Raw genomic sequence first — 15,572 nt, forward strand, 5'->3', positions numbered from 1 at the left:
TCTGCCCCCCTTAGGTGTATCCTAACTATACCACACCCTAAGTGCCTTTCTGCAGTGCCAATGGACAGAATCAGGGTCTGTGCCACAAGACGGAGCAAGAACCCAGGCACCATACAGAGAACAATGATCAACATCATCTTCCTCTACCTGAGGATGGGTACCTGTCAGAGGAGGCAGGCCTTGCTCACCCACCAACATTTGAAATGATACAGCAGAATTTAAACCTCCCAAATGATCCAGCATAAATCCCCAAAACTCCTGCTTCTCTTGTGTGTGGCAGCTGGGAGGGAAAGGGTCCCTCATGGCAGTCTGCCACCTGGATCCTCTCTGTGCTGATGGGGCATCTGTGGACACGTCACATTTTTCATGTTGGAAGTTTGGGGTCTGTTGTGCCCTTTCTGCACCGTGGATTGCTCCACCAAAGCATCACTAGAAAGAGCCACACCCAGAGAGTTTTAGGTGTATAAATTCAGAGAGATTAGTAGGATCATCTTTTGTCCTCAAATTGTTCACCAATATTGGTCCTTCCCTAACATCTGCCACATATGCAATTCCAGCAGCAAAAATTAAGCAATAGTTTGGTTTTTCTCTTGATCCCCTTCTGGGACCGTGCTTGGAGCCAGAGGCAATCCGTCTTCCTGATAGGAGGTTAATTAGTCTGTGGTATAAACCTGTGCATGCATCATTTTGTGGAAGGTGATGTTGCATCGTGGTACCAAGTTCAGTGGATCTGTAAGGTGTGGTGTTTGACACGGGAATCCATATTTGCAGAGGGCTGTCCGTGCACTGTGGCCCCTCAGCCTCCTTGCTGAAGCCTTCTGTTTTGCTCCAGGGTGATGCTTCCAAGTCTGATTCCGAGGGGGATCTCTTCCCCCACAGCCTGGAAGAGGAGGGAGAACTTAAGAAAAACTTGTCAAATCCAGCCTGTGAGTAATAACCCTGGAAGGACAGGCCCTTCCACAGAAACCTTGCTTTGCTGTGAAAACAGTGTGTCCGAAAGGAAAAACCCCTCCTAGAGGGAATGCTGTAGTCCCAGTTGTGTCATACTTAACTTTGCAGCAGGCTTGGCGTGGGATTGCAGCATGCAGGCAGGGAGAGACATGATTGCATTTGAGCTGTTAATTTCCCCATCAAGCCCGAGGTCTGGGCTTGTGGGGTGTCTCTGCTGGAGGAGTTTGGAGAAAGAGGATGGAGGGGGTGGGCAGGAAGTTCCCAGGGCTGGAGCTGGTGGGTGTTAATTGGAGTTTGAGGGGGCAGCAGGTGACATTTTGGGTGTGCTGTCCTCTACCATTGATACCTGATCCCATTGACACGTGATCCCATTCCTGTTTGACATCCCCTTGCTGGGCTGAACAGCGCAATTCTCCAGAAGGGCTTTTTGGCCCACATCCCCCTGATGCTCAGAGCAGAGCCTTCCCTGCACAACAGCTTTGCCTGCCCACGAGCAGGCTGTAGGTGTTCCCCTTTGAGGTGTGACGCCTAAAAACTCGCTTGTGTCTTCCAGTGACGGCCCTGAGCTGCCACCCGGAGCTGAAGAAGAGCCTGACGCCGCCGCTCATCATCCATACGGCCGCCACGCCCATGCCCATGCCCAAGAGTGCCGTGTTCGGGGACGCGGCGCAGGGTTACGAGTCCCGCCGGGCCAGCGGCGTCTCCATAGATCCTGTTGCCGCCCATGAGCTCAAGTCCCCGGTACTCGCATCACCTCCCCCTGCGGGTGTTCAGTGCGTCCGTGGGGCTATCTGTCCATCCAGCCGCCCCCGCCGGCCTGGGGCGCGTGGCACAGATCTGATGCCCTCCCTGTCGCTGTCGTTCCCACAGCCCAGCACCCGCAGCTCCCCGCACAGTCCCTGGCGTGCCAGCAGCTCCTGGAACAGCCGCCGCTCCAGCTGGAACAGCATCGGCCGGGCCCCCAGCCTCAAGCGCCGGGGGCAGAGTGGCGAGCGCAGGTCCCTCCTGTCCGGAGAGGGGAAGGAGAGCTCCGAGGAAGGGGACAGCTCTGATGAGGAGCATTCCAGCCGGGCCGGCAGTTTCAATGGCTCTTTGCCTCATCGCATGGAGTCGCTGGAAACTAAAGGGTCCTTTGACCTCCAAGATACTCTGCAGGTGCCTTCCCTGTATCGGACCAGCAGTATGCACAGCACCAGAACGTCTGTCTCCGAGCACCAGGACTGCAATGGGAGGACCTCTCCAGGTCTGCTGCTGCACCAGCTCCACCTGGATGAGCCCCACCAGGATGGCGATGATGGTGATGATGAAGGTAGCATGGTAAGGAAGTGCCATGTGCTCATTTTGGGTCTTATGACTTGTCACAACAAAGCTTGTCACTGTCTAAGGGGTGCACAAGTGGGTGCAAAAGATATTAGGTCTCACCATCTCAAGCAGATCAGACAAGAGTCACCCAGAAGGTCTCTAGGCAGTGGATGATCTCAGAGATGGAATTGGTATCCAAGTATTACATGCAGTATCTGGTGGCTCATGATGGAGGCATCAGGGCAAAACTGTCCAGATTCCACTAAATCATGCAGAGTGAAGGCTATTTGAAATATATGCTTTTATGGGTTAATTTTTTGGTTTTTTAGGTTTTTTTTAAGGAAAACAGGTAATTCTCCCTGCTTTCTAAGTATTATTCAGTTTTCTGCCCCTACACCAGCAGCAGAAAACTTCTATAGGCAAAGATAGAGGGTGGCTTGGTCCCCCATTAGTGCCATGGAGATGGTGGTAATTTCAGAGGCTCTGCATTAATTTCCATCTGAAGAGGCATTTCACTGAAAAGACTCTCTTTCACAGTAGTCCTGAAAATTATTATTTAGGAAATATAAGCTGAAAAGACTGCAAGTGCAGGGAAGGGATGAGGGTTCCTTGTCCTTTTTTTCAGATGGATGTTGGTATCTTAAATGGAAAAAAGGGGAATCTGACTGCTTTTACAAAAGTTGTTTGCCTGACTGGCAGAATGGGGCTTGAGTTGGGCACAAGGGTGTCACAGTTCTGGCTATCATGTGTGCATTGGGGCCAGTTTTGGAGTGTTTTCTGCTTGTCCCAGGTTATCTCTTTGTTTGATTATACCTTGTTCCCAGATTTAAAGGTGTGATGGTCTGATGTGTCATCCCCAGGGGTGACTGTTTCTTTTGGGGGAGTAGATGGGGTTTGGGTAGAGACATGATGGTAGCGGGGGCTGTTCTGAGACCAGGAAAGCTGCATTTGCACATGATTTTACTCTTTTTCACTGACTTTATTGAATGAGAATGGAATTGGGATTGTGTGAAGGGGTGTGAAAGGTGGCATTGACTCCAGAGTCCTCTGTTCCTTACAGGAGGAGGAGAGTTAGCGCTGGCAGAATGGAGTTGCTCAGCCGTGAACCACCTTTGAAAAAAGCCATTATCCCATTACATCCCCAGCATGGATCCTCAGCCTGGGATTTTTATTCATTGTCTTAACCTGCTTTTTAACTTCCATAAAATAAATTGAATTTTTAAGAAAAGGAGCAGTAATTATTTTTGGAAAATTTCCCACTATTAGAAGTGTTGAAGAGACCATGCTCTTTATTGCTTGCTAGGGATTTTTTTTTTCTTATGCTCCAACATCTGCTACTTTTCCAGCTCACCTGGTCAAATCATCCCACCAGTCCTTTCCTTTTTCCCCCTCAGGATCAAAAGCCAGCCTTCCCCCTTGTGCTGGGCATGGTGTGATGAGATGTGTCCCTCCCCTCCCAGCCAGTGCTGACAATGAACTGTTTAATAAGATTTTTAATTTTTATAATCTGCTTTTAGCATAAACCAAACATCATCCTCTGTGTACTGAGGTCTGGCCATGGAGGGTATAATCACCTTAATACCCTCCCATGTAATGGTCAGAAGCAAATGTCAAGGGGAAGAATTGACAGAATAAGGGAAATAAATTGTATCCTAGCCCATGGGATAGCCACAGCTGGGATACCTGCAGCTAGCTGGTGCCTTTCCTATGCTCTGAAATATGTCTTCACTGTAAATCACTAAACCAGATGGATAAGAAGATATTGCTTAGATTAGAAAAATTAGTCCCCAGGTTGCAGGGCTTCCCTCCTGACATTTGGGGAGAAACTCTGCTCCTAAATTAGCCTTGACAAAGTTGGGGGGTGGGGAAGTTGCATTTTAAATTGAAAAAAATGAAATGCAAAACTACCCATGAACCAAAGAAGAGAAGAACTTGACTATTTACTCAGATCAAAGTAATCCTAAATATGCCCTTCTACATCAAAGCTTTGCATCCCTCCTTGCTGCCTGGATTTGATTGTCTCTGTGCAGAAATTAAAGGAAGAAGACAGGCTTCATCTGGATTTTCCAGGCTACCCCTATATAAGTGCAGCTCTACTGCCTTCAATTAATTTCTTTATTTCTTCAATGATTTTCTTTATTCTGAATTTCCATCCCTCTGAGGAGCCAGAATCAGGCCCCTGACAGCTTCTCTCCCCAGAACTAGGAAACCAAGGGGCTGTTCTTTACTGCATCACTGCAGACAAGAAGTCTCTCACAGAGAGAGTGATCCACAGCTTTCTTGGGTTCACATGGCTGTGACCAGTATCAGGGATCTGCTGCCAAGTCTTTGTTGTTTCCAGCTGCTGGATTTTAGATGCTTTTGGGTGCTTTCTACCCAAATTGCTCAGTGCTTACACCAGAAAGTAGAGGAAAATATTGAATATGCAACCAATGTGTCCCCTCCTCTCCAAAACCTCACTGCATTTTACTATTGCAGCTCCTTTGCCTATTCCACTTTTTTCTCTGTGGCGTATGGTCCAGCCACTCCCAAACCCTCTCAGCCTATCCCCGTTGCATATTAAAATTAAATAATCAGGTCTCAAGCGTCTCTGTGCAGCTTCCAGCTTGCCTGGAGGTCCTCTGCTGCTCACAGAGCATTTTTCAGCAGTTCCCCCATCCTTACAATAAATCTTTTGTAAATCTAAGCTTCTCCCTTACTCTGAGGAGTGCATCAGTCATCTTTTATTGCCAACTGCTTTCATCCCAGCCTCAGAAGTGCTTTAATATCTGAAATTCCTAAAAATAATAATAATTTTAAAAGCAGCTATTTATCAGCAGCTCTCATTGCTGTAGGATTGAGGGGCTTCATTCCCACTGCTGCCTGTTAGCACCTCACATTTTACCACATCCTGGCTCCTGCTGCTTCTGGTGAGGGATTTGAGTGGGCTTACCCAGGGAGATTTTGTCCAAGTCGCTGGCAACTGAATTAAAGATTAGTTTTCTTCTCCTCTCACATCTTTGTTCATCCTGTCCAGGTGTGGTTTATGAACAAATAGATGTGATTTAAGCCACATAATTGATATCTTACTTGGAGCATAATGCAGGCTTGAACAGCAGTCAGCCCCATTGTCAGCGCTTGGAGCCTGCCTCAACCTTGCTGGGAAAGCCTTGGAAGGGGCTGAGGCTGGAAACACTCTGGGTTTATTTCACAAATACCTTACTTTTGGCTCAAGTTAACTGACCTGTGCTGTTCCACTGGTGGAAATATGGAGTAATTCCTCTGAGTTTAGGTTTCTGGGGATGTACTTCACCCTGCTTAGAGCAGCTGGACTGCAGCCCCAGTTGAGTCCTGATGCTCACCCTTACTGTAACCCACTGAATAGAGAGACATGATGGGCCATCACTTTTTGCCTTTGTTATCTGATTTAGCCCATTAACTGCAAACTGCAATAATTAGCCAAACCCCAAAATATCTTTGGCATTAAAATTGGACAAAAAGAATATAAAGAATCATTCTATGCTGCTGACACATTACCATTCACTACAAATCCCCTTGATAAATACCAGAACTGCTTTGAATAATAGATATTTCTGGAAACCTTCCAGCTCACAAAATGAACTGGACTGAGTCGTAGCTATTACTCCATGTCCAGAGGCTAGGGTAGCAATTGCTGCTCTCACCACAGCTTTGAGCAGACACCTGATTTTTATCCATTTATTTACCTTTGTTAAATCTATGGATAATTAGACTAACCAGGCTGCTTAAAGGGATAACACAACCCCAAGGATGTATGCTCTATTAAATACAGTTTAGAGACAAGGGAGTAGTTCTGGCTCTTTTCCTGAAGCTGGAAAAGGGATGTGAGAACATCCAAGACAACCAAAACCCCACTGGTGTGTGGTGCATGGTCTGTGTGTGTAGAAGTTGAGGGAAGGATGAATGGCTGAAGAAGCAGGGTAGAAAGCTCTAACTTTTTGTTATTAAAACTTTTCTTCTTATTTGCCAAAGTGATTTTCATTTTCTGAAGGGTTCAGTTTGTCACCAAGGGCTTTCATTAAAACAGGCACTACACCAATTTTTCTCCATCACTAATGAGACCCCAGTCTGGGTGTCTGTAGGAAGAGAAAGCACTTCCTCCACTCCTTTCAATTACTCTAACAAGTCACATTTTTACAGTCCAGAGTACTTCAAGTGCCAACAGTTTGCCTCAAAATGAATCCTCCCTCCCTGTTTCCTAGATGAAATAAATAAAAGTGCTTTAGTCCTGGAGTGGAGGTGCTCCTGGGGTGAGGGTGATTCCTGCGCTGTCCTTCACACCCCTCTGTGGCCTCACGGCCCTGAAATCTCTAGAAGCTTCAAAGAGCTCATGCAGTCGTGTTTCCAGGTCTGCCCATCCAAGCCCAGGTGGTAGCAGAGAAATGAGGCTTATGAAAGAGGAAGAATTGTTTTTTATTTATCTGCAAAGCACTCTGGTGACAGTGAACACACTTGTCTGTGCATTTATCTTCTGGTGTTTTGATGTGGAAGGGCTGGGGAAGCCCTGGTGTGGTGAAGAAGATGTTGGCCTGGCTTTTAATGGTTGTCTATGCACAGTGTGCTTACATTGCTTTGTCAGTGGGATTAAAGATTTTGATTTTCCTTTGAAGGTCTATGGATTAGAGGGTGATAAAGTTAAATCAGTTGTTGCAGCCAGTATGAGGCTTCCCCTTGACATCCAATTTTTTATGTCTTTAGTTGACTTGTTGGCTCAGGCTTTTGCAGTCCACCCTCCTGACCTGAAATGACCTTGCAGACAGCCTACAACATAAGGATGCATGGCTGAGGGTGTGCTGTGGTTTCAAGTAGGAATTAATTTGCATTAATTGGATGGTCCATGTTCATGCAGGTCAGGCTGATCATGGTGTTCCCTTCTGGCTTTATAATCTTCCATCTAATCTGTTCATGCTGAATGAGAGGCAGATGATCACTATTCTGTTCCTGGACCAAAACTTGGGCCTCAAATGGTTTCTTCAGCTTTACAGTGGTGCATGGACACAGGGCTTGGCCAGCAAGCAGCAGGAATCTCTCCCTCTGCTCTCTTTATAACCTCTGACATAAGCATTCTGTATTATTTTTTAAAAACCAAACAAAAATACCCCACAAAAATTCCACAAGATACCTTAGAAAATTCAGGCAAGCACCTGATGAGTATTTGGAGGAACTGAGTGAGTTATCATTCCTTTGGGCAAGGGTCTTATTTATCATGTTTGTCCTCTTGGATAACTGTGTGTCAGACACAGTTACAGTGCAGAGAAAGAAGCAAGACCGAGCACTGTGAGCTCACAGGGCTGGCACAGCCCTCATCTGGCTGCCAGAGCTCTTTCTCCTGCCCATCAGGGTCTTGTCTGGGGACATTATTTTATTTCAGCTTTACTGAGCACTAGAAGATAAGTTTTTAGTGAAAAGTTGCCCCAAGTCCTTCACATGGAAGTTTTGGGGGGTTGTTGTTTGAACAGTTCTGTATTTTCCTCCTGCTCTGTACATTTTCCCTCCAGAGCAAAAGGGACCGCATGAAGGCCTGGGTACGGGCACGGCTCCCCACCTGCTGCAGAGAGAGGGACTCCTGGTCCATCTACATCTTCGCCCCTCACTCCAGGTAAGGCAGGGTGCTGGGGCAGTGCTGGTGTGGTAGGATGGATGGTAACAATGCATGCCCTCATTACAATGGGTAATCTGCCTGTTTATCCCAGATGGGTCTCTGTGTGTCAGTCCACAAAACTCCTAGCCCTTCCTCTGCCTCAGCATGACATCAGGGTTGAATAGCAAACAGTTGCTGGCTGCAGAGGGCACAGGAGTGTCCAGTCAAGACCCATAGCCCAGGGCATGCCTGCAGCTTCATCAGGTTCCTCATTTCCTTTGGAAGTGATGCCAGTGCTCTGCAGGTTTTTCACTTGGTGGTGTGAGTTTGGAGCAAGGGGGAGAGGTGCAGCATTAAGCAGAAAAATCTGAATTTGCCCCACCACACACTTACAGCACAGCAGAGGACTCCCTGATCTTCTCAGCCTGCCTCTCAGCTGAACTTCTCTGTCCTCCCACTTCCCTTTCTCTCAGAGAACACCCTCTCCTTGCTTGAAGGGCCCCAGCTCTGCCCTTCCCAAAGCCTGGCCATGGGGAGCCAGCTGAGCTGTGTGCTGTTCAGCGCGTTCCTCCAGACATGCACCCACGCACCCGAGGGCTTCCCGTGTTGGAGCTGAGGGCCCTGGACAGCGTTCAGGTTCATTCATACAAAGATTAGAGAGATTTTCAGAAACAGACTTTGGGAAATGTAATACGGTATTATAAATCCTGGGTCAGTGTACAGCCATCTGTCACAATAAATAGCTTCTGCCCTTTGGTTTCGTGTGTGCTCAACCCTTATGGGCTCACTGGGAGCATTTCTTCCATTATTTAGGCTAAACCTGAGCACCAGGAAGCAGGTAGAGGGGCAGATCCAAAACTGGCTGTGTGTCTGAGTCACAGAAGCAGCTGCCCCATTCCAAGTAACCAAAGCCCTCTGGGAACATTCCCAGGGCTTGAAATTTGTGGCTCGGTTCCTATGGATCAGATTCCTTTCTGTTCATAACCCAATCTGCCCTCAGTGTGTGGCTCTGCCAGGGAGGGGATTGGGAGATTGGAGCTCATCTGCTTTGCAAGCAGAGTGCTCAATTCCCCTGCTATGCGTTGAGCTGCTGTGTGTCTCCTCAGCCAGTTGAGCATTAATAGTTAGTCTGTGTCTACTCCTTTTTTTCCCCCTCTCTCCACAGGTTCCGTCTGATGTGCAATAAAATCATCACTCACAAGATGTTCGATCACGTTGTCTTGGTGATCATTTTCCTGAACTGCATTACCATTGCCATGGAACGACCCAAAATTGAGCCTCACAGCGCTGTGAGTTTCTAAGGTTTTCCTGTGCTCCTTGTGGAGCAAACACGTGTGACTTGGACCCCACTGCTGTGCACTTGGTCTCTTTCTCTTTTTAAAATGGGAAGGTGCCAACACCCCGAGTATCCTTTGAATTAGGTGCAGCAACTCTCCTGGCCCCTATCCAGTCTCCCTTTAAAGCACAAGTGCACAGATCATGGCCTACAATATATCCAATATCTCATTTCTGGAAGCACAATCAAGGTTTTAACACATGACATAACATGACATCTGTCTCAGTTTCCTTCCCTGAGAAACCTTCAAACACTTCTCTCTCAACACAATGTTCACTTCTTCCATCTGTTCCCCACAGGCACGTATGTGTGGTGCAAATGGAATGGGGGAAACTGTTCATTTCATACTCTTCTCTCTCCTTTGTGTAGCAGCTTTGTTGTGACACCAGAAAAACTGAATTGATGCAGGTACTGCAATGCCAGTTCTTGGAACCTCTTTGTTCTAACACGCTATATAAGGATTCCTCAAACTAGACCCTCACAGCACCAGCATCCAGCAATCAGAGGGGCAGAATCATCCTATTTCTCTTTTATTTTACCATAGATTGGGGCTGAGATGCGCTGGGCTCTTGCTGATTTATCACTCAAGACTGCTCATATCACAATCATATAGAATCCTGTTTTGTTTACGTAGGCGTGTCAGGCTGTTCATTTTTGTGGATTTTCAATGTAAGGCCTTAAGATTGGAGTCTAGGCTGGTCTCTGCCTATTTTAAGCATTCTCTAGTAGTCCTTCTTACTGTAACAGTTTGCCCAGCAATCCTTTCCCTAAATCCTTTTTTTTTTCAGTTCCCTTGAAGTCGTGCACCAATTTACAGCTGCAAGAAGAGATCAGGGCTCCCCGCCTGCTGATGTAGCAGGAGGAGATCACCCTGCTTATCCCCAAAAGGGGCACCCTGAGAACCTCCCTTAAAATACTAAATGCTTCCTTTGAGCCCCTTGCTATGTCCTCTGAGAGTTACCACTCCCCAAGACTGGCTCCAAAAGGAGCTGCAGGTACACATAGAACAGAAATGGGATGACATGTGGGAGTTGGCTTCCACAGCAAAGAGCTGTAGCACATAAACCTAATATTTCATATAGGAGAGGAGGAGCTGTGGTGTCCCCTGGCATTGGGAGAGTGCTAAAAGGAAAGGAGACATGGCCTGGTGTGAGGTTCATCACGATTAGGTTATAACAAGGGAGCTGGACCATGGCCTGGGAACTGCAGAGGAGAAGAGGAATGCTGAGGAGTGGGGTAGGGGATCCAGGAGAAGTGCATGGGTCCTGCCTGGGCATATGGAGCTCTCATCTGGAAACCGAGACAGTTAGTTTAGGTTGAATTGTTTAAAATAATTGTTCTTTGCTTCCCTGAGCTGTGGATTTTCTAACTGCTTTGAGTGAGTTCTCTGTCCCTGTCCCAGTTTCAGCTGGCTTATCAGAACAGGGGCTGCTGTTGCAAGCCAGCATGTGGTCCCCACTGCAGAGTGCACGACATGGACCGGGGAGATTATATTTCAAAATATCCACATCCTTGCCAGGGAGGAATGCAATATCCTCAGTCTCACCTCCATACTATTGCTGTTTTATCTCTTGGCTGCACAAGCAGGTCCCTGTCCTCTCCCTCCTGCCCAGTGCCTGCCTCTTACAGCAGCCTTTTGTGTGGCAGTCAGCTAACAATGGAAATGGTTCATATCACAGCTCATGCAATCACAGTACAGGTCTAGGACCTGATTAATTATGGACCATGTATGGAAAGAGGCTACTCTGTGGTTCCTGAGTCATTTCTAGTAAATCATGATCTGGCACGCGAGAAAGTTGCCAAGGTGTTTTGTCTTGTTTAAATTGCTTCTCATTTTGAAGGAGAAATCTGCATCTCTTATGGGACTGCTCTGTAGGGACAGGCAGAAATAAATCCAAAACTGTTAAAAGCAGGACTGGGGCCAGTTGTATGTGCCCATACATGTGTGTACACGCATCATCGTTCCCCCAGCATCTGCCTTCTGCTGTCCATTTCTCAGTGCAGGGAATCAGGGGCTGTTTAGGGGTTAGGGTAAAGTGTAATTTATTTAATAATCATCATTAAAAAGAAATGTTTCTGTTAATTTGGATAGGGAACCAGTCCATGGGCTCATCTGTAATCACCAGCTGCTCTTGCTGAGTGGTGGCGCTGAGGAGGGCAGGGATAGTGCAGGGACTGGGAAATGAGGCTGTTGGGCTTCACGCCAGGTCTAGACTGTGGCTTTGGGCAACAGAATTGACCTTTTGGGGGCAAGTCTCAGCTGGCATAAAGCCCCACAGCTTTGCTGGCTTTGCAGGAGCCATAATAATTCATGCCAGCTGTGCTTCAGCATCCCACAAGTCCTGCTGCCTCACGGCTCTGTCACTCTAATATTGACTTAATTTCTAGGAGAATTGGGAGCTCGGTGATATTTACAGAATGCAGTGATTTCTGCAGGTGAGAGGCAGGTAGAGATTTGTCAAGCACGTTTCGAGGAGTTTCTGCTATGAGGGGGAGGATGACTTGCGGGAAATTAGGCAGGATTTGGAGGCAAATGGAAAGGTTTGGGGGGGAGGTGCTGGCAATTGTCCCTGTCCATGGTGCTGACACAGAGCCGGGTACTGGTGGGGCTGAACCGTGCAGTGTTATTGTCTAAATATTTGGATTTTCTCCTCTTTGCAAGCAAACCGTCCAGGGCTTGTTTCAGCACAGAATTGGAAGAACAGTTTTCAACCACTGAAATATGCATGGAGGGATGCACAGCTGCAGAGAGCAGGCTATAAAACATTGACTCTCATTTTCTTTTTCATAGGAACGGATTTTCCTAACACTCTCCAATTACATCTTTACAGTCATCTTCCTGACTGAGATGACAGTCAAGGTAAATGCAGGTGGAGGATGAGTGTGCCTGTATTATATTCGTTGTTTTTAATTATGGTGGACTCACAAAACCCTTAGGTCCACCAGCTGCAAGTGTGGTGTATATTTTCCTCTTCTGAATCATACTCAGAAGAGGAAAATGCCCACCATATGCCTTATTCCAAGCATGTTTTATGTCAGAACAATTTCACTGAAGTTGCTCTTGATTTACACCATTATAGGAGCAATGGGATTCTTGAATTCAGCAATCCTGTCCTATTCAGCAAAGCTCTTGAGCACATGCTTAACTTCAACCATGCATGTAAGTCCCATTGTCTTCAACAACCAGTTGTCCTCAACAACCTAAGCTGCTGTGTGCTTTCCTGAGGACGGAGAGACTTAAGCACATTGAAACCCTTTGCTGGATTTGAGGCAGAAGGCTCAGAAACCCATGGCTGTAAATCTCTCATGAGAAATTTATAATCATCTCACTGAACAATTGCTCTTTCTTTTGAAAGTTTTTCTAGTTTCTTTATATGCAAAGCTTGTACATGATTGCTTGGGCCAGCCACTCTGCACCTTCTCTCCTGCCATCTATAGGAATAAAATATGATAGAATTTTTTTTATGCCAGAGCTAAAAATGTTAGGAACAGTTTTGTGCAGGTAGGTTTATCTGCATTAAAAGTACATCAGCTGTAAGGGACAGCTGGGATGTTTCTGCAGTGGTATTTTCATAATTCTTTCAATAGAACACTTTGCTGGTTTGTCTAATTAGGCTTCTGTACTGGGAAGCAAATAGACTCACAGACTGGTGCCTGTAAATAATGCGTTCTCAGCAGGTTGCTAACTGCAACAAACATGTTGGATGCTACAGTCATAATTTGTTGCAACTTGGTGTCTGGGCAGGTGGTGGCACTAGGCTTGTGTTTTGGGGAGAAAGCCTACTTGAAGAGCAGCTGGAATGTGCTGGATGGGGTGCTGGTGCTCATCTCCGTCATCGACATCCTGGTCTCGATGGTGTCAGACAGCGGCACGAAAATCCTGGGGATGCTGCGGGTTCTGAGGCTGCTGAGGACACTGCGGCCCTTGAGGTAAGGAGAGGCAGGGGAAGATCTAAGGATGTGTGTGCCAAAGGTAGGGCTGAGCATTCATGCAGGGAAAGGGGCAGATGAGGCAAGTGCACAGCATCTGTAACCGGTGTTATCCCAGCCTCCAGCAGCTCGGCAGACAATGGCAGTCTGCACGTCCTGCTGGACTGCGAGAGCTCTGGGCCCTTGCTGTGTTTTGGGACCAGCCCCAAATGCAGTAGGAAACTGATCAATGCCTCTTTTGCTCATTAAAACACACATCCCCTGCTATTTATGTTCTCATTCGCTCTGTGTAAAGTGCAGCTTAACAGCTTCTTCTCCCCCTTTCCTTCGGGCAGTCAATGGCTTTCATAACAAGAAGGAAATTAGTAGCAGGTGGTAGATCATTTTTAAGGAAGCAGAGACTCGACTGTTGCTTAACCTAGAATGCAAAGAAGCTTTTTTCCCCAGCTCCCCATTAATTTTAGAGAGACATTTACTTTGAAAATGACCCAGACAAGATGAAAACAATTGTTCTACTAACTTGGCCTCCCCAACTCTGCCAGCAGGAAGTATCCCATGCTTCAGGGACAGGCTCCACTCTGCTAAGAACCTGCCCAAGGACCAACCTCTTATAAACAGGCACCGGTTTGTGACCTGTACCCCAAGGCATGAAGGTTTCTCTTCGTGCTAAATGCAGTTCCTCTTTTATACCATTGTTGCTGCTCCTGTTATGCAGCAGCTAATAAAACTTCCTGCTCAAAGCATCTTTGTGTGCCTGTCATATCTTACTGCTGCTTCCTCCATAAAAAGGTTCACTTTGAATCAGGATTTTTCTCTTTCAGAACAGAAAAAGAGGACCTTGCTTCTGATAGAAGATGTTGTTTTACTACCCCTGTGTGAATAATAAGTCTAAATAACAATGGCCATGCCTATACATATCTTTCAAATATTCTCAACAGCTATAAAGGACATTCTGTTCAATTGGTCTGTATATGTGTATTGTACCTGGTGAGTTTTAGGACGTGAGCTGCTTTTAATCATTTTTATCTGGGCAGCTGGCACCACTGGGGTAATTCAGCTCCCTCACCATGTAAGTAGACTGTATTCCTATGTGACTCCAATTCAGGCTCTTCTCTCTTTGTGTGTCCCCTGGTATCTCATAAGAGATGCAGTTTCTGGGGTAGTTTCTGCCCAGTTGCTGGTTGGGTTGATTTGCTCTGCTCGTCTGTTTCTGCTGATTTTTGACCCATATTAAGAAAACCTATAAAATAGTCTTGATAGCTCAGGGTAAAAGAAGGATTGTTTTCTATTCTATGAACTGTAGAATGCAAGTTTCTCCTCTGATGTTCCATAGTTAAATCAGATTTAAAGAGAGACATTTGTGTTGTGCTGATCTCTGCTGGAGTCATCTGTCTGACCTGGTCAAAGCCCTGTATTCTTCTTTATAGATCTGTAGGGCTGTCTGGTGAGGACTTGGGTCTTTTTTAACTGGAGCCTTCCTCTGTAGTCACCTATGTGCATCAATAATCTGCAGTTACGGGGAATAATCCACTCAGTAACTGCAGGCTGAAGGAAGACCTGCCATCTGAAGCACGGGTGGGATTAGGCTCTTCCATTGCTATTGCATTCCTATTGGCATTTGATTTGTTTGCTTAAGAGAATAAGTGCATGTTTTCAGCCAACATGCTGCTTTTTACTACAAAGGAAACATAAAAAAAGACAGCAACAAGCCCATTCCCTAAATATGTTCAGGATCAGTTCTGTTCTCCCATTATTAGATTTGTAGGAAAATAAAAAGCAGCCATCAAACTGGTGGCTTTTCAGTAAGTCATAAATCTCTGCCTGTGGAAGCCCATCTGCCTCTGTGCCACACATCTGGACTGCCTGAGCAGCCTCTGCCCACAGCTGCCCATGCTGCCTTTGCTGCAGGCTCAGCACATGGCTCAGGGATCACATCCTCACTGCACAGCCTGGGATGTGTAGCTGCATCAACGTGGGATGACAGCTGGTACAGGTGACCTGAGGTCTTTGCACACTGTGGCGTCAGTTACCATGTCTGGGTAAAGTGTCTCGTGGAGGCTGAGCCAGTTTTTCTTCAGGAAGGCATAAGGCAGAGACCAAAGCAACTTTCCACTCACACCACAGAGAAGCAAACCTGGCCCCTTCTGTCCTCCCTTTCTGGGGACCCTCCAGGACAGGACTGCAGGAGGACACCCTCAGTGAGAAGCCAAGTCACAGCTGTGTGTGTCACACTCAGCTCGAGGGCAGAGACAGCCCTCGTGCTCTGTGTTGGCTTTCCCGCTGGGATGGGAGATGGAAGGGAGATGGCCTGGAAGGGAGAAACTTTCAAAAGATCTCCCTCATTCTGTCTCTTATTTTCTCTTGTGGAAACCACCCCATTGATTTATGCAGGACACAAAACCCCACACAGTTCTGCCCTCTGCTCAGACATTAAAAAACCTGTATGCCAATCGC

The 15,572-nt window shown here is 46.8% G+C and overlaps 1 protein-coding gene across 3 annotated transcripts in view; it reads left to right on the plus strand.

The window, feature by feature from the left end:
• The window catches only part of CACNA1G (calcium voltage-gated channel subunit alpha1 G), a 148,625-nt gene that overhangs the window by 90,437 nt on the left and 42,616 nt on the right, over positions 1-15,572 (plus strand). For all 3 annotated transcript variants that reach the window (XM_059864663.1, XM_059864660.1, XM_059864661.1), the window contains exons 15-21: positions 833-926; positions 1,505-1,692; positions 1,822-2,268; positions 7,770-7,870; positions 9,018-9,141; positions 11,980-12,048; positions 12,934-13,118. In XM_059864663.1, the coding sequence (XP_059720646.1) occupies positions 833-926; positions 1,505-1,692; positions 1,822-2,268; positions 7,770-7,870; positions 9,018-9,141; positions 11,980-12,048; positions 12,934-13,118 (1,208 nt within the window). The remainder of the gene's footprint in view (positions 1-832; positions 927-1,504; positions 1,693-1,821; positions 2,269-7,769; positions 7,871-9,017; positions 9,142-11,979; positions 12,049-12,933; positions 13,119-15,572) is intronic.

The sequence above is a fragment of the Haemorhous mexicanus genome, chromosome 20, assembly GCF_027477595.1.
Source record: "Haemorhous mexicanus isolate bHaeMex1 chromosome 20, bHaeMex1.pri, whole genome shotgun sequence".
Classification (NCBI taxonomy): domain Eukaryota; kingdom Metazoa; phylum Chordata; class Aves; order Passeriformes; family Fringillidae; genus Haemorhous; species Haemorhous mexicanus.